We start from the raw sequence: 19,885 nt of genomic DNA, 5'->3' as shown, positions 1-19,885 counted from the left end.
GGATGCTGCAAGCAAAGCCAACAGAATATTGGCATGCATTAAAAAGGGGATTAACTCCAGAGATAAAATAATAATGCTCCTGCTGTACAAGACTTTGGTCAGGCTACATCTTAAGTATGCTGTCCAGTTCTGGGCACCAGGCCTCAGGAAGGATGTGCTGGAACTGGACAGAGTCCAAAGAAGGACAACAAAGCTAAAAAAAAGGGACTAGAGGATCTTAGTTATGATGAAAGATTACGAGCACTGAACCTATTCTCTCTAGAGAGGAGACGCTTGAGAGGGGATATGATTTCAATGTACAAATACCATACTGGTGATCCCACAATAGGGATAAAACTTTTCCGTGAAAGGGAATTTAAAAAGATACTGTACGCGGACATTCACTAAAATTAGAAGAGAAGAGGTTTAACTTTAAACTACGTAGAGGGTTCTTTATTGTAAGAGCAGTAAGGATGTGGAATTCTCTTCCATAAAGCAGTGGTTTCAGCAAGGAGCATAGATCATTTCAAAATAACTATTAGACACTATTAGGCACCTAAATGACCATAACATACAGGGATATACAATGTAATATTGACATAAAAGCACACACACAGGTTGGACTTGATGGTGTCTTTTTTCAACCTCACCAACTATATAACTATATCAGCATGCCGATCACACTGCAACAAATCTAGTTGGCTACTTATTCCTCCCCCTCTCTGAGCTTTGTTGTACTGGAACTGCAAAGGCTGATGCCAGGTCATATTTACATTTACATTGCTTGCATTTGAAAAAATACATAAACCTTTTGACACCTGTAAAACACATATGTATGGCAGCAAAAGGGTGGGTTTTAATGACCAGATGGCTCACACAGGGCCACCATCAGGGGGGTACAGCCCATACAACTGTAAGGGGCCCGAGGGGCCCGCCCGGACCAGAAGAAGGCAGGACGGGTAAAGGGGAGTTGTGCTGCTCTCGTCATTGAGCTCAGACATTGAGCTCTTTACTGCCACCTCTGGCTACTATTTGCATGTGCACCCCTCATGTACTGGGCTTTTCTGTGTCAGCATGTCAGCTTTGTGAAAACAAGCTTGGACCAGATAGGAAGAAATTCTTTACAAGTATGGGCTGTGAAGGAAAGGGAGGGGGGCTGTTTGTGTACAGGGAGGGGCCAGAGCCTTGTGTGTTTACAGATTTGTGTATGTGTGGGGCTGACATATATATATATATATACATACAAGTGTGTGTGGTGGGCTGGGCTGACATATATACAGGCAGTGGCAGTGCACCCTTTAAGGGTGTACGGGCACCCCCCCCTCTCTCCAGCCACCCACCCACCTCTCTGTATCATGAATAGATTCATGCATTGCATTGCATAAATCTATCCATGGCCGCTGTAGCTACCCCCTATTCAAGCATCCAGACCCTTTTTGGACACCAGGCGCCTGAATTACAGCAGCGGGCGTGTATTTTTGAACCACCTGATTAGAGCCATAGGCTCTAATAGGCTTCAAAAAAGGTGAACTGCAAGCGCAGAGCATTGTGCTTGCAGTTCACCCAGGTGTATTAGAACAGCGAATTAATATTTGCTTTTCTAACACTGAACCGCCTCTCCGCCAATCAGAAAGCGCGGGTGTGTTACCCATCACCTGATTGGCTAAAATGACAGGCGCTGTTATTGGACGCCTATCAGGAGGAGGAGAGGAAACGCATGGAGGACACAGCTCACTGCCGTCACCCGCTGCCCCACCGAGGGTAAGTGCCGCGCAGACAGCGGGCGAGGGGGGGTCACAGTGTTAACTTTTAAATGGGCAGCATTTGATGGGCACAGTGGCTGCATTTGATGGGCACAGTTGCGGTATTTGATGGGCACAGTGGCAGCATTTGATGGGCACAGTGGCTGCAATTGATGGGCACAGTAGCTGCATTTGATGGGCACAGTGGCTGCATTTGATGGGCACAGTGGCTGCATTTGATGGGCACAGTGGCTGTGTTTGATGGCACAGTGGCTGCAATTGATGGGCACAGTGAGGCTGCAATTGATGATTTTTTTCTGAATTTTTCAGTTGATTTGCGCCACCCCAAAATTTTGAGCACCAGCTGCCACTGTATACAGGTGTATGTGTGTGTGTGTGTGTGGGGAGGGGCTGGCATTTATACAGGTGTGTGGGGAGCTGACATATATACAGGGGTGAGGGGGGCTGACATATATACAGGTGTGGGGGGGGACTGACATATATACAGGTGTGTGGGGGGCTGACATATATACAGGTGTGAGGGGGGCTGGCATATATATATAAGTGTGTGGGGGGGCTGACATATATGCGGGTTTGTGTGGGGGGGCTGACATATATACAGGTGTGTGTGGGGGGCTGACATATATACTGTACAGGTGTGAGGGAGGCTGACATATATACAGGATTGAGGGGGGCTAAGTGCCTACAGGTGGGGTGGCTGGGGTGCGGATTTGGTAGGATGGCCGGTGGGCAAGCCCTGGCGATGTTGGTGGTCAGGCTTGGGGGGAGGGGGGCCCAGGCCTAAAGCTGTGTAGGGGGCCCAAAAATTTCTGATGGCTGCTATGTGTCACTCGGAAGCCGATGTTTCTGTGCTGAGAGCGCACTCACTGCATGCTCCCAGCATAGAGACTGAGCTGTCAAAGAGTCCCCACTAATGGTCGGTAGCTGGCAGGACCAGCATGCAATCATATGACCACTAGTCGATAGATGTCTATGGTTACTCAAGTTCTGTTTAATCAGGTGCTTGGCTATCTATATGTAGAACAATGTATTCATACATCCCTAGATGAAGTCTGTGTGACACCTTTGGCGTTAAGCCGGCCATACACGATTCAAACCATGTATGGGCAGGCTTGATCAACCAACTTGGGTACAACCAGCCTGCTGGATTTTACATGCAATTATTGCAAGCAGCTGTCATAGCCACTAGCAATAATCACTGTCTTCTCCCGCTGGGGATCACTCCCCCCCATCGGGAAAACACAAAGGCTCAGTGGGAGGGATTTCCCTGTTAACACTATCTGAATGTGAATTTCTTTCCTGCAACCCGTGGAAAGAAATTTTTTTATAAAATACATTCCTGACGCCAAGATGGCAGCATATATGTGATATTATGCTGCCATGTATTGGTGCTAGGAAAGGAAAATTATGGTAAGTATTTGATACAATTTCCCATATTTTTTTCCAACTTCTTTTAAATTTTTGCTGCATCTCTGGGGTGTTGATGTTCTGCAGCCTCATTGTAGCCATTTCCCATACGTATTACAAAGTTAACTTCAAGAAATTTCTCAGTCTGGGATGGGGGGTTCTGATTGTGACAACAGTGTACCATGCTTGTGTAATGTATGCTAAAATAGTATCCTTTGAAAGCCTGTTTGGCAGAGGGAACACAGGCTTCCAAGGGGAAGGCAGGGACAAGGTGTTGTGACCCTATATAACAGAAAGTGCCTGAACAAAAGACCTTCATTGCACGATCATTGGGTTTCATTTTAGTGAAAGCTGCAGATGTAAAAATATTGGAAATTACTTTTTAACCTGCATTAATGTGTTAAAACGTGTATGAGACTTTAGTGATTGGGACATACATATTAGCTATTTATCTCTATACAGTTTAGATTAACTGTGCAAAATGTTTCTGTTATTTAGTTTAAGAAGTAGAAGGGTCCTTTTCCTGTTTTACCCTAAGGCAGCTGACTGACTAGGCAAAGACACTAATGTACAATTTTACACCTATACTCATCCGATAATGTGAACATTTGGCTTTCTTAAATGGTACATACATTTCCCCATTAACTTTAATTGAACCTGACTTATCTTCTAAGTGTGGTGCTGTGAAGTGGTTCATGGACAGGTCAGTGAGCTGATATGGCATCTATTTACAGAATTCACAAAAACTTACTCTGCTTGGCTGATCCTTGCTGCTCCTGCAACTGGAAGACTGAGAGACGATTTACACCTCCACAAACAGAACCTTTCTCTCCCTTGCACTCGTTGTTGCATTCTTCTTCTTTGGCATGGATTGAGGGCAAGCTGTTGCCACAGTAACACTCAGATCCATAGGCTAAACCAGCATAGAGATACGTTCTGATAAAAGAAATATGCATGAATGATTTAGCATCTCATTGTCATCAGGTTGAATAAATATAGCCTAATACAAGTGAGCCTTTTTTTAATTTGGTAAAAATATGTTACCTGGTTCAAAGCTGTGCAACCCAATCAGAGATTAAGCTGTTCTTTTGCTGTACATCATGAGCTTGCAATATTTAAAAAAAAAAAAACCCTGGTCAAAACTTTTTTTTGGATAGAGCTGGAAAGGGATATGCCCCGTACACGCGATCGGACTTTCCGACAACAAAATCGTTGAATTTTGTTCGAAGGATGTTGGCTCCAACCTGTCTTGCATACACACAGTCACACAAATGTTGGCCAACAATTACAAATGTAGTGACGTACAAGATGTACGTGATATATCCATTGCGAACGCTAGTTTTACAAGACCGAGCGCTTCCGGCTCGTCCTTGATTCCAAGCATGCGTGGACTTTTGTCTGACGAACTTGTGTACACACGATCGGAAAGTCTGTCAACAAACATTTGTTAGTGGAAAATTTGAGAACCTGCTAGCCAACATTTGTTGGCGGAAAGTCCGACAACAAATGTCCGATGGAGCATACACACGGTCGGACTTTCTGCCAACAAGCTCACATCCAACATTTGTTGTCGGAAAATCCAATCGTGTGTACGCGCATTAGATGTTCATGTTTTATTGCTGCTTGTACTGTATCTCTGTTGGAAATACTCTTCCACATTTTCTGGGCTGATGACTTGTGTCAGGCTCGCTTGGATAGAGTGGCGATCTTACCAATGGAATCACAGACAGTAAAAAAAAACAAAAAAAAAACATTGTAAGTCTTTTGTCACTGACATATTTAATGTGGAAAAGGAAGTGAGTATAAATCTGCCTAATAGGGACAGAGTCAGAAATAAAGTCTAATCAGGGCTTTTAACCCTTCCCAACTCTATAAACCCCAAAATATGCTGGCTGGGGATGAACTTTCATTGTTCTTTTCCAAAGCTGAACTCCAGGAAAGATCTTTATTACATATTTATATTGCTCCTGCCTGGCTCAATGCAAGTATGTGTATGTCATACCGGATAGGCTACTGGTGAAGCGGAAAATCACTGTAGTATAAGATGAGAGTCACACTCTGTAATTAGCTTATTCTTGATGCTTTATTCAGTTAGCAATAAAGTGGCTGCATACAGTGGTGTATTTAGGTTTTGTGCTGCCCTAGGCCTGACTAAACTTGGGCACCCCCTAATTTAAATATGACCCACCCCTTCCTGTCAAGGCCACTCCCCTTCCCTTTTAAGACCCACCCTGTCATCTTCATCTGATGAAGACAGAGGGACGTCGGGGGAGGAGGACAGACAGGGTTGTTGTGGTGGTCAAAAAGGCCTAGGGAATAGCAGGTTAGGCACGGCTCAGTCCGTAGGAACAGTAATGGATAATGGCCAACAGGCCCTCTTACCAGACCCAGCGAAACCGCAACAGTGATCCTGTGGCTCCCTCTCTGGTGGTGCGGGTACAGCGTGGCTCTCTCTGGTGGTGCGGGTACAGTGTGGTTCTCTCTCTGGTGGTGCGGGAACAGCGTGGCTCTCTGGTGGCGTGGGTACAGTGTGGCTCTCTCTCTGGTGGTGCAGGTACAGCGTGGCTCTATCTGGTGGTGTAGGTACAGCATGGCTCTCTCTCTGGTGCGGGTACAGCGTGGCTCCCTCTCTGGTGCGGGTACAGCGTGGCTCCCTCTCTGGTGCGGGTACAGCGTGGCTCCCTCTCTGGTGCGGGTACAGCGTGGCTCCCTCTCTGGTGCGGGTACAGCGTGGCTTCCTCTCTGGTGCGGGTACAGCGTGGCTTCCTCTCTGGTGCGGGTACAGCGTGGCTCCCTCTCTGGTGCGGGTACAGCATAGCTTTATCTGGTGGTGCGGGTACAGCGTGGCTCTCTCTCTGGTGGTGCGGGTACAGTGTGGCTCCCTCTCTGGTTGTGTTGGTACAGCGTGGCTCTATCTGGTGGTGCGGGTACAGCGTGGCTCCCTCTCTGGTGGTGCGGGTACAGCGTGGCTCCCTCTCTGGTGGTGTGGGTACAGCGTGGCTCTCTCTGGTGGTGCGGGTACAGCGTGGCTCTCTCTGGTGGTGCGGGTACAGCGTGGCTCTATCTGGTGGTGTGGGTACAGCGTGGCTCCCTCTCTGGTGGTGCGGGTACAGCGTGGCTCTCTCTGGTGGTGCGGGTACAGCGTGGCTCCCTCTCTGGTGGTGCGGGTACAGCGTGGCTCCCTCTCTGGTGGTGCGGGTACAGCGTGTCTCTCTCTGGTGGTGCGGGTACAGCGTGGCTCTCTCTGGTGGTGCGGGTACAGCGTGGCTCCCTCTCTGGTGGTGCGGGTACAGCGTGGCTCTCTCTGGTGGTGCGGGTACAGCGTGGCTCCCTCTCTGGTGGTGCGGGTACAGCGTGGCTCCCTCTCTGGTGGTGCGGGTACAGCGTGGCTCCCTCTCTGGTGGTGCGGGTACAGTGTGGCTCTCTCTGGTGGTGCGGGTACAGCGTGGCTCCCTCTCTGGTGGTGCGGGTACAGCGTGGCTCCCTCTCTGGTGGTGCGGGTACAGCGTGGCTCTATCTGGCCTCTCCCAGCACAATCCTCTTTTTTTCTTCCCCTGTAGCACTCTGCTGTTTGCCGGGTTCCAGGTCCCCCCCAGTGCATGTATGTTGGGGGACTGTAGCCTGCTGTCTGTGGACATACTGGGGCCGTCAATCTTCTGGGACTAAGTTTCCCATAATGCCCATCCCCCTCCTGATTGGCTCTCTGCTATGACCAATGGGGAGGGAATCAGAGCGGGCAGAGAGGGGAACACGAGAGCCGCTCTTTTTCTCCTGTTCAACTTCAGCTGACAGGAGAAAGGAGGGGGGCGAGCGGGGGAATTACACAGCCGCTGTGTACAGCTCTCCTCTCCCTGTCACAGCGCCGCTGTCTAAGTTAACATCGCTTTGCCGCTGAGGGGGGGGGCGACTGCACCCACTACAACTGCTTCCTAGTGTCACCCGGGTGCAGTCCGCCCCCCCCCCACTCCCATAGCGATGTCATTGGCGGCCTTGCATGCGTGAGTCGGGAGGAGGATGCAGGTGTTTTTTTTTGTGGGGGGGTTGCCGCCCCCCCCGCAAAGTGCCGCCCTAGGCCTGGGCCTTGTTGGCCTAGGCCTAAATACAGCACTGGCTGCATATACTGTATATAGTCTCCACTCAGGAAACCACACTCCTTAAAGTGATTGTAAAGTCTCGTTTTTTTCCCTATAAAAATAACAAACATGTTATATTTACCTGCTCTGTTGCAGTGGTTTTGCACAGAGCAGCCCAGATTCTCCTCTTCTCGGATCCCTCTTCTGTGATCCTAGCCCCTCTCTCCTGTTCAGTGCCCCACAGCAAGCAGCTTGCTATTGGGGGACCCGAGCTGAGTCACAGCTACCTGTGCCCATTCAGACATGGAGCCCCGATTCAGCCCCATCCTCTCTCTCTCTCTTGATTGGCTAGCTGACTTTGATTGACAGCAGTGCGAGCTAGCTGCTGCTGTATCTCAGCCAATCAGGAAGGAGAATTTTGGTCGGCTGAAACAGTCATGGACATCGCTGAACAGAGAGGGACCTCAGGTAGGTGTTGGGGGGGGGGGGGGGGGTGCTGCACACAGAGAGCTTTTAATCTTAATGCATTCTAAAAAACCTTCTGCGTTTACAACCCCTTTAAAAGAGATTCACCCACAAGGGACTTTTTCACAAGTCAGTTGGGATGAAACATGTTTAAGGAGTTTGGTTTCCTGGGTGGAGACTATTTATATGCATCCACTTTTTTGCTAACAGAATAAAGCATCAAGAATGAGCTAATTAAGGAGTGCGACTCTCATCTCCTTATATTCTCATCTCATATAGCATTGTTCATTTTGGGTCCAACAGCCAAGAGTTCCACTTCTTTCAGAATTTGTCCATTCCATGCACAGGTGTATTGATGAACAGCATCTTTTGATAACAATGTTATTACAAACCTCCACCTCACTCCTGAAGAAGCACTGAGCGATATGCATAGAGTTGAGCTGTGACCATATCCATAACTATGAACTATAACTATGAAGCACTGAGAACTGGTTATTTGGGTTGTTATCATGACGTTGTAGATCTTACTTAATGGATAGTGATCATGGGGCGGTGCTGCTAGTACTATAGAAGGATGCTGAATTCTATGCTATATATGCAATTTTAACATTTGCACTATTTTGGATAAACAAAAAAGTATACATTTTTTAACAGTGTTTATTTCTTGGGAGGTAACACGTCAAAAGTACAGTTTCTCTTTTTGCACAATTTACTGGGATGTGGTGTTGCTTTTTATCCACTGATATACCTACCATATATACACATTTTTGTAAATATTTTATTATATCTTTTCATGTGATAACACTGAAGAAATTACACTTTACTATAATGTAAAGTAGTGAGTGTACAGCTTGTAAAGCAGTGTAAATTTGCTGTCCCCTCAAAATAACTCAACACACAGCCATTAATGTCTAAACCGCTGGCAACAAAAGTGAGTACACCCCTAAGTGAAAATGCCCAAATTGGGCCCAACGTGTCAATATTTTGTGTGGCCACCATTATTTTCCAGCACTGCCTCAACCCTCTTGGGTATTGAGTTTCCGAAAGCTTCTTTAGAAGGCAGTGGTCGTCTTGGAAGTGTGTTTGGGGTCATTATCATGTTGGAATACTACCCTGCGGCCCAGTCTCTGAAGGGAGGGGATCATGCTCTCCTTCAGTATGTCACAGGACATGTTGGCATTCATGGTTCCCGCAATGAACTGTAGCTCCCCAGTGCCAGCAGCACTCATGCATCCCCAGACCATGACACTCCCACCACCATGCTTGACTGTAGGCAAGACACACTTGTCTTTGTACTCCTCATCTGGTTGCTGCCACACACGCTTGACACCATCTGAACCAAATAAGTTTATCTTGGTCTCATCAGACCACAGGACATGGTTCCAGTAATCCATGTCCTTAGTCTGCTTGTCTTCAGCAAACTGTTTGTGGGCTTTCTTGTGCATTATCTTTAGAAGAGGCTTCCTTCTGGAGCGACAGCCATGCAGACCAATTTGATGCAGTGTGCAGCGTATGGTCTGAGTACTGACAGGCTGACCCCCCCACCCCTTCAACCTCTGCAGCAATGCTGGCAGCACTCATACATCTATTTCCCAAAGAAAACCCTCTGAATATGACGCTGAGCACGTGCACTCAATCTCTTTGGTCGACCAAGGGCGAGGCCTGTTCTGAGTGCAACCTGTCCTGTTAAACCGCTGTATGGTGCTGCAGCTCAGTTTCAGGGTCTTAGCAATCTTCTTATAGCCTAGGCCATCTTTATGTAGAGCAATAATTCTTTTTTTTCAGATCCTCAGAGAGTTCTTTGCCATGAGGTGTCATGTTGAATTTCCAGTGACCAGTATGAGGGAGTGAGAGCGATAACACGAAATTTAACACACCTGCTCCCCATTCACACCCGAGACCTTGTAACAAGTCATATGACACCGGGGAGGGAAAATGGGTAACTGGGCCCAATTTGGACATTTTCACTTAGGGGTGTGCTCATTTTTGTTGCCAGCAGTTTAGACATTAATAGCTGTGTGTTGAGTTATTTTGAGGGGACAGCACATTTACACTGTTATACAAGCTCTACACTCACTAGTTTACATTGTAGCAAGGTGTCATTTCTTAAAATAAAATATTTACAAAAATGTGAGGGGTGTACCTTTGTCCACTTTGTGTTTTTGTTTTTTTTTTCCAAACATGAACTCATATTGTATCTGTTCATTAAAGTATTTAAGAAAACTGGGAATTTTTATAAATCAACTCGTATTTGTCCACAGACTCTCTCTACCAACCTTTTATTGTTGTTTTTGTCTCCATTTGGAAATGTTTAAATTTCTTCCTGTCTATTGGACACGTTCCAGATAAAAAAAGAACCAAAGAAAATTCTCCTCACTTTCTATCTATTTGACAGTTGTCAAAGGAAGTTCTACTCTGTAAGGACACATACAGCCCTTATAAATTCAATACTTTTTTCAACATTTAAAAAGGGGTTTAGTTAGAGGTGGGTTTTAACATAACAGTTTTACTTACTGCAAACATTATGTTTTAAATAGGAAATATAGGCTTTTACCACCTACTTCTGAAATGTTCTGCCCTAAGCCTTTTTTTTCTCCAATGACATTTCCTAGCAACATCAACAACATTAAACCACAGAAGACCTCTTTTCACAATTAAAAATGAGGACACCTTACTCTGTTCTTTATCTTCCAGAACTCTGCCTATAATCTGCATATATTTGTACAAACCACTTAAAGTGGACCTTTAACCACAAAATAAACACTTAGCAGTATTCTAATCCACATTTGCAATGTTTTTGGAGGGGAGATGGGGGCAAGTACTTTTTTTCCTATTACCTCATTGCTTAAGTAGATGAGAATGGCATAACCTGTAGCCCACCAGCTTCACCCAAAGCCTCCTGGGAAACACATCACACCACATCCCAGGTGGCTTTAGTAGAGTCTCCATGCAGTCCATCAATCTCAAGTGTGCACAGCATCAGAAGCCACCTGAGTGATCATAAAGTGACCAGAGAGCTCCTGAATCCAAGATGGTGGCATGGGAAAGGAAATAAAAGCTGCAATGACTTGGAGTATGAAGAAGGAAGCTGGATTTCAGGGGCTGATAAGTATGTGCTGTATAAGTCAGCAGCTACAGAACTTAGTACCGTTGACTTTATTTTTTGCTAGCCTGATGAAGTTCCTCTTTAAGATCTGATCCATATCATTGCATGTCATTACTGAATAGTTTTTGGTGTGTGCAACCTAAGTATTTAGTAATTTTTTTTTTTTAAATATTAAAGCAGACATCCTATGAGTAATAAGAACATTTTGCTTTCATAGGATACCTGCAATCTGTTCAGCATCTAGTCAATTAGTAAATCATCTCTTTAATCCTTTATCAGTCCATTTAGGGCATTACAGAGCTCTTAGCAAGTTTGCCTGTAATGCACCTACACAATTGCTTCTTCTTTAATGCAATCTTGGGAAACTCAATTTAATGTAATGGAAAACAATGTCCACAAGTGCTGATTTTTCCTAGAAATTATCCAATTAGAGAGTTCACTGACTAAAAAAATGAATGATACCAAAATACACATGTGATACTGCTGAATCATATCACAATATCTAAAAATAGACATGCAAAAAAATAATTTATCTATTAGAAAATGACTAAAGAACTCTACAATTAGACCCCTTTCACACTGAGGCAGTTTTCAGGCATTTTAGCGCTTGAAATAGCCTCTAAAAAGCGCCTGAAATCTGCCTTCCATTCAATGAGTGCTTTCACACTCGGGCGGAAGAAAAAGACCTGCAAGCAGCATCTTTGGCGCGGCTTGGGAGCGCTATAAATAGCGCTCCCAAAACACCCCTGCTCATTGAAATGAATGGGCAGCACTTCCAAAGCTCCTTAAAAGCGTTTTTAAAGCGCTGCAAAACTGGACTTTTTCCTTTTTTTTAAGGTCATGTTGTCACATGGCCCTAAAAAATTTTTGCCTCGGTAGCACCAGAAAAGCACCGTAAAAGCGATACTAAAACACCGCAAAAAAAAGGCTGGCGCTTTAGCGCTGTTTTAGAGGCACTGCAGTGTGAAAGTGGTCTCAGGTCCCATTTGTCTTGGAAAGATCTTGTGTACAAACAGTCTTTCTTAAAGTGACTCTGTCACTAAATTAAGCACTTTTTTAAAATGTTTTTTTTTTAAAGGAAAGAGTTTAAGTGGCTGTAAAGGCATTATATGCATTAAGATAAAAAAAACTGTGTGTAGCAGCCCCCCTAATATTAACTGAGCCCCATCTATATCCAGCGATGTGCACGAGTGCCTCAGCTGTCCGGGACTCTCCCTCCTTATTGGCTGAGACATAGCAGCGGACCCATTGGTGCCCACTGCTGTCAATCAAAGTCAGTTAGCCAATCAGGAGAGAGAGGGTGTGGGGCCGAACCACAGCTCCGTGTCTGAATGGACAAACGGAGCTGCGGCTTGGCTCAGGTGCCCCCATAGCAAGCTACTTGCTGTGGGGACACTCGACAGGAGGGAAAAGCCAGAAGCACCGAAGAGGGAACCTAGAAGAGGAGGATCTGGGCTGCTCTGTGCATAACCACTGCACAGAGCAGGTAAATGAAACAGGTTGATTATTTTTAAAGGAACAAAAAAAAGACTTTAGTATCACTTTATTGATAACCAGTCCTGCCGGCCGGACAATCTTCATTCTCTAAAGCAGCCCATACATTAAACTTTTTTTTTCCATTCAAACAGTGGGTTGAACAAAAAAAAAAGATTTGACTCCCCCATCCACACACCCGCTGAGTTATTGTATTCTGACAGGGGGCTGACTTCCCAGCTATCAGAATACACTGATCAGCATTACTGATTTAGCTGACAGTACTGATCGATCCAAAAAAATCTAACAGACTGATTGTACAGAAGTCACTGCTGAACTGGCCTAATTTTGATCTATGTATGGCCAGCCTAAAAGAGCTATAAAAGAGCTATGCCACACAATTTTCTGTATCTTACAAACCAACTGGTACCCTTTGTGCAATGTGGTTCCACCTATCATCTACTGTAATGTCACGACTGTGTCAGGTAGTGAAATAGGGGCTGGAAGACAGAAGCAAAGAGTGCAGTGGGCACCAGGCACTCAACACACTTGGAAGTGTAATGGATGCTAAAAATACTTTAGCCACTGTAACTCTTCAAGAGAGCAAATATCGGCTGCACAGGTATACCTTTAAGTATTTAGAGTCTTTTAATTGCAAGAGTCATTGTTTAAACATTTTTGTGTTTTTTTTTCTTTTACAAAGTCACTTTAGGCTGGCCACATAGGTACATTCTAATTGCCCATTCTACTCTATGCTAGATTTATCAATAGCTATGAAATATGAAGACCTACCTAAAGAAATCATTCAACGTTTATCCAATCAGGCAGACCCTCATACAACAAATGTATTGGTTAATCTAAATAGGAATATACAATATGGGTATGTACAGTTTAAGAGATCAGCCAAGAGCTCTAGTCTTTTGGGTTTAGAGTTGAATCAAACATGGAAATGAGACATCACAAGGCAAATGTATCTACTTTTTAGAATGACAAAATAACTGAAAATCCGTATAGTTGGTAAAATTGATAATTGGTTACATTTAGTGACACCTCTGTGTGAGACAAAGCCCTGCTTTCTGATTAGCTTTGAGTTCTTCTTTAGTTAGAAATAAATTTTAGAAATCACATTTATATGTGATGGATCAGAACACAATAGTCTAAGTTGGTGAAGTAAAATTAGAAAAATATATACATAAAACTATTTTTCAGAAATAAAAAAATGATAATTGGCATGTGTGTATGTATTCACCCCCTTTGTTATGAAGCTCATAAAAAGCTCTGGCCCAACCAATTACCTTCAGAAGTCACATAATTAGTGAAATGATGTCCACCTGTGTGCAATCTAAGTGTCACATGATCTGTCATTACATATACACATCTTTTTGAAAGGCCCCAGAGGCTGCAAAACCTAAGCAAGAGGCACCACTAACCAAACACTGCCATAAAGACCAAGGAACTCTCCAAACAAGTAAGGGACAATGTTGTTGAGAAGTACAGGTCAGGGTTAGGTTATAAAAAAATATCAAAATCTTTGATGATCCCTAGACCACCATCAAATCTATCATAACCAAATGGAAAGAATATGGCACAACAGCAAACCTGCCAAGAGACGGCCACACACCAAAACTCATGGACCTGGCAAGGAGGGCATTAATCAGAGAGGCAGCACGGAGACATAAGGTAACCCTGGAGGAGCTGCAAAGTTCCACAGCAGAGACTGGAGTATCTGTACATAGGAGGACAAAAAGCCGTACGCTCCATAGAGTTGGGCTTTATGGCAGAGTGGCCAGAAGAAAGCCATTTCTTTCAGCAAAAAACAAAATGGCACATTTTAAGTTTGCGAAAAAGCATGTGAGAGACTCCCAAAATGTATGTAGTAAGGTGCTCTGGTCTGATGAGACTAAAATTTAACTTTTTGGCCATCAAAGAAAACGCTATGTATGGCGCAAACCCAACACATCACATCACCCAAAGAACACCATCCCCACAGTGAAACATGGTGGTGGCAGCATCATGCTGTGGGGATGTTTTTCAGGAGGGAAAATGGATGGTGCTAAATACAGGGATATTCTTGAGCAAAACCAGTACCACTCTGTGTGTCCACTCAAGTCGTCACCACGCCCCTGAGGACGCACACTTGTGACGAAACGTCGGGCCAACGAGGGACGAGTGACGCATTGTGAACAGAGGAGTGGCACCATCTTGTTGGTAGGAAGCACTGGACGCTTTCCTTTTTGCTCATGCCTATTTTTATTTACCCAGTGTGAGTTGTACACCTAACCTTTTGTCAAATAAATTGTCCTATTTTATGGATGTTTGCGCAATGAGATTATTTTTTCATCCCCTCATTTGTAACCATTGAGTTGTGTCTGTGGAGTTCTTCTCCCGGCCGGGGTTGAAAAAATACAGCCATCCTTGTCTCTGGTGGGTCTCTAAATGAGGATTCCTTGCCCAAAATGATGAATAAGGATTGTGGAACTGGCTCTTCAGACATTTGCTCAATGTGTATATCCTATACACTGGCGGTAGGAGGCAGTCTTATTGGGTGTCGGTGACAGTTCTCCCTTTTTTTTCTATCTAATTGGAGGTCTTTGGATGGACTGCAATATTTCATTTATGGACTGTATTTTTTATACATTTGCTCTATTGCCACTATGATTTAGTGCTACACCTATACCTGCCACCACTCTGTGTTTGATTTGAGGCTAGGGAGGAGGTTCACCTTCCAGCAGGACAATGACCCCAAACACACTGTTAAAGCAACACTTGAGTGGTTTAAGGGGAAACATGTAAATGTGTTGAAATGGCCTAGTCAAAGCCCAGACCTCGATCCAATAGAAAATCTGTGGTCAGACTTAAAGATTGCTGTTCACAAGCGCAAACCATCCAACTTGTAGGAGCTGAAGCAGTTTTGCAAGGAGGAATGGGCAAAACTCCCAGTGGTAAGATGTGGCAAGCTCATAGACACTTATCCAAAGTGACTTGGAGCTGTGATAGCCGTAAAAGGTGGCTCTACAAAGTATTGACTTTAGGGGGGTGAATAGTTATGCACATTGACTTTTTCTGTTATTTTGTCCTATTTGTTGTTTGCTTCACAATAAAAAAAAAAAAAAAAACATCTTTAAAGTCGTGGGCATGTTCTGTAAATTAAATGATGCAAATTCTCAAACAATCCATATTAATTCCAGGTTATGAGGCAACAAAACACGAAAAATGCCAAGGGGGGTGAACACTTTTGCAAGGCACGGTAGGAAGAGATATCAACTGCCAATAACAGAATGTTAAATATATGTATTACCGATCACTGGAATTCTGTTAAAAATAATTATATAGCAACAAATTAGCGGGTAACTAAGAAATGTGAAATTATGCAGGTGGACACAGCATGCTTTATTTATTTGTAATAAAAAATAGGAATTGTTATAAACCCATATGCTATCCTCATACAGTGCAATAATTTATGTAAATCTAATCTGATAGTTCCCTGATACTAGTACTTTTTTTTTTTCTGTGAATACCATTTTTTTATGTATTTATTATTCTAAATTCTGCTATAACTCTTGGTTTACCATTAGAATGAAGATTGTAATCACTTTTCTACCACAGCCATTTTTCAGTCTTTGTATGCATGTTAAAATGCACATTTTCTGGCCTGAAAATTAGTTAAAAGTAGTCCTAAAGTCGAAACTGATCCAGCAGTGTCCTGGTTGCAGCACCACTGCTCCTTCTTCCTGGTCTCCACTGCTCCGTCTTACAGGAGAGCAGAGGGAGCCATTGGCACCTGTGCACGAAAATGAACTTTAGTGCATTTTTACTAATGTATAGATTTGATAAACGTGTGCTAAGATCATATTGCTTAAAAATAATTGCAACTACCATCATTTTGCTCTCCAGGGTCTTTGCATTCACTAAATATCATGATGTTTTCTGAAAGCAAAGACCCTAGAGCAGCCTCCCTTAACCTTTTCAACACAGAGGAATCCTTGAAAAAACTTTCCCATCTGAGGGAACCCCTACTAAAAATGACTATAGCTACAATTCATGATATATTAGTGTGATGGACTGTGGGTTGGACTGTGGGTTGAATGCTTGTAGTTACTGGAAAGACTTACACCTTTAGGCCCCATGCATGTAGGGGCTTTTAGCAGCTGCAGACCTTTTTTTTATATTAGCTTAAAAACACCTCTCCATGTTATTCTATGTGTCCATAGAAGCTTTTAGTGGCATAGTCTTTTAGAGGCTTATAGATGCAGGAAAAAAAAAAAACTGCCAATGCGTCCAGAAGCAGCAGAGTTTGGGCAGAAAAAATGCTTGACGCTACTAAAAGCTGCTAAAAGCGTCTAAAAACTAGTGCTTGAGCATTAATTAATTCCCATGCCAGAATAAATTTATTCTTGCAGGCTTCAAGTAAAAAAATAAAAAATAAATGCACATTTTTTTTACCTGCAAAAAGATGTGCACTTATTATTTTTTTACAAAGGTGAACTTATCCTTTAAGATTTATTTTTAGGAAAATCCAGGAATAATGTGCAAAGAGCTCTGTTTAAAGTGATTGTTAGGTCTTGTTTTTTTTTTTCTTAATGCCAATGAAATAAATTAACGCCCAAGAGCATGCTGCCTGTAAAAGCTCCTAAAAGATTGTAAAAGCCTTGGACACTTTTGCAAGCTCCTTCAAACTTCACGTTGGTATCTTCCTCAAGCGTCACCCCTGCCTCTCTGCTGGGTCCCTAGCTTGGCACTCCTGATATTTCTCAAGCTTAACCCCACTGGCCTGTTCGGTCTCTAGCATGGCATATAAGGCTGCTCTGCAAGTGTCACCTACACTGGCTGGGTCCCTGGCTTGATCACCACCTGAAGTTTCCTAATTCTTCACTCCATTTGGTAAGAATACTGCTCCGGTACTCACTTCAGTTACTCACTCTGGTCCCTGGTAATAAGGTGGTTGGACCCTTAGTGGCGACAGCTTCCCTTCTACCTGAGACCACTGACAGGCTCTCCGGCCGGCAAGACTGTCACTTTTGGTTGGACTGCAAGCCACAATCCCAACCCTGCACTACTTTCTTGCTTCTGGATAGGCCCTCCGACAGCCTAGCAGCCAGACTCCCCCGGGATAGGCCCAATCTCCGGCCTAGCAGCCTATTAGCAAACTTTTTGGTAAAATCTAAAAGTTGAGGTTGTATCGAATAATTCGATTATTCTAGCTTACTACTGACAAACAATAGGGTTGGGTGGACTCAATGACAAATAAAAATCACAGACAGAAGGAATTGGGTGTCCTGAACAGTGACTTAATTAACTCTGGTCACAATTTGCATTATAGATGACTCCAGAATTTTAGGTCCCTTGGGCTCTCAATAAAGACACTAAATATCTGTACAAGTACCTGGAGGTACTCACTCACCTGGAGGTACTCACTAACTAGCCGCATTAAAGTGAGCCTGTGCTCTGCCCACACAACTTGAAGCAACAGGACAACCTTAAAGCTGACCCTACCAGCTGCATATATGTACCTTTCCTTCATTCTTCTGTCGCTCCGTGTGGCTGCTGTAATGGCTATGCCCATATATGACAGTACTAGTTGTCTGAGAGGCCAATCACCAAGCACCAGCACTGTCTTGTACTAGAAAGGGTTGCTAGTCACATGCTCCCTCATACCAAGAAATACCGCAAATCTTTCTTCACTCTTATAGACTAATTGTAGTGGCAGGGGGGAAAAATGTATGTGAATATATGCTGTTAGGAGGGGAGAGACTGCCATTATGTGTTACATAGACAATGCACAACTCCACTTTAAGTGCCATGTCACACTGGCAAATCTGATTTGGTCCCAATGTAAGGGAGCTCTAGGAAAGTCAGTCTGAGATATTCCAACAATCTTTAAAAATCAATGTTCATATACAGATACTTCAGTAGGACAGGGTAGGCTTTTTTAATGATCAACTGCTACACTCAGGATTTCTCATAAACAGACTAAACCATCTGAAGAAAAAAAAAAAGGGGAGGGCGTCCAAAAGTACCCTTGTCAAAGGGTACAAAAACAGGTTTATTTCCCTCACCTGATTTACAAGTGTAATACACCTTTATTAGGAGATGTTACTTGGTGTCAAGTCTTCTTTTGTATATCATTTTCCTCCCCTATTCAAGTCTCCAAGCTGCTTGTCACATGCACTTGTATGTCAGGTGAGCAGAATAAATTAGTTTTTTGTACCCTTTGACGATACAACTAGTCTTAGAAGCACTCCCCTTTTCTTTTTTTCCTTTAAATCTGATTTGGCAAGTGGCAGAATCCCCAAGGTGGAACTTTCTTTCCCTAATGAGTGTCACTCCTTCACTGGCCAAAATACAGCGTAACTTCACCATAAAGCAACATTTCACTGGATTGGCTAGCAAGGAGTGATGCTATTGGAAAACAGTATATATATATTTTTTTTAATGGGAAGCTTTACTCCATATTTACACGTAAAAGTGTAGTTGAAAGTTACCTTTCTGCACAGGCACTCTGACAATGACCTATCGTCATTTTTCTTAGATCGTAGAACACTGTGGCTTTGAGAGTCCTATCTTCCACATTTTCTTGAAAACATCCAATGTATGTACCTGAAAAAGGAAACAAATCTGCTTTAGCATAAAGCAAAAGTAGTTCACATTAAAGTAACAAATTTCCTGTCCTAGGATGACCATTCTGACTGATCATACTGTATCACCTAGGGCAGGGGTCTCTAAACTTTTCAAAGTGCCAGTCTACTGTCCTTCAGACTTTAGGAGGGCCGGATTGTGGCCAGTGGGGGGTAGAAAATGTCCTGGGCCCAGCATTTGTGAGAATAAATATGGCCTCAGGGTTGATGGTCAGCAGGAGGGGTAGTGCCCTATTATTGGTATTAGTAGGAGGAGTAGTGCCCCATTATTTGTATTAGGAGTAGTGCCCCATTATTGGTATTAGCAGGAGGAGTAGAATTCCATCATTGGTATCAGTGGAGGAAATGGTGCCCCATTGCTGGTGTCAGTGAAAGGAATAGTGCCCCAAGGGCCAGATAAAGGCTAGCAAAGGGCCACATCTGGCCCTTGGGCCGCAGTTTGGAGACCCCTGACCTAGGGGAAGAAGCATGTTAGGACTACAGAACATCTCTCCCTTTTTCATTTTTCTGGCTAACAAAGTTTTTTGAAAAAAATGCCTACTTATCCTCTGAAGAAATTTAGTGCCCTTGTCACTTCCTGCGAGTTGAACTCGAAGCATGAAACAATGTTTTTAATTTTCTTCTGTGAACTATTAATCTCATCACGCCCCTAAGGACATGAACAAAGATGGACATACTGTATATACTGTATTCCAGCTCAGGTGGCAACCATTGCCCCTTCATAAATACAGCAGAGGAGTGAGAATAGACAGAAAGTGTGTTCTTGGTAAGATTCCCTGCTAAAAATAAAAGGAAGAAAAATAAACCCTGAAAAAGCAAAACTAATGTAGCAATCATCTAATGATTAGTAACTTGTAATATGGCACTTTTTTGTTTTGAAGTTTATATAGGTTTTAATTTATCTGTAATTGCTACATTCAGCATTGATGGATTAAGTCAAAGGTTGAAAAAACTAGAATAGTTGTACTGTATGTTTGTCCCTGA

General features: G+C 43.6%; 1 protein-coding gene across 1 annotated transcript in view; it reads right to left on the bottom strand.

The window, feature by feature from the left end:
- Window positions 1-19,885, bottom strand: part of WSCD1 (WSC domain containing 1) — a 348,299-nt gene that overhangs the window by 166,048 nt on the left and 162,366 nt on the right. Inside the window, exons 3-4 of the mRNA XM_073616736.1 lie at window positions 18,749-18,863; window positions 3,901-4,085 (exon numbers count right to left, since the gene is read on the bottom strand). Coding sequence (XP_073472837.1) covers window positions 3,901-4,085; window positions 18,749-18,863 — 300 coding nt within the window. The remainder of the gene's footprint in view (window positions 1-3,900; window positions 4,086-18,748; window positions 18,864-19,885) is intronic.

This window comes from Aquarana catesbeiana, linkage group LG02 (assembly GCF_042186555.1).
Source record: "Aquarana catesbeiana isolate 2022-GZ linkage group LG02, ASM4218655v1, whole genome shotgun sequence".
Lineage (NCBI taxonomy): Eukaryota > Metazoa > Chordata > Amphibia > Anura > Ranidae > Aquarana > Aquarana catesbeiana.
Note: the sequence above shows the minus strand (reverse complement) of the source record. Positions and strands in the feature narration are given on the sequence as shown.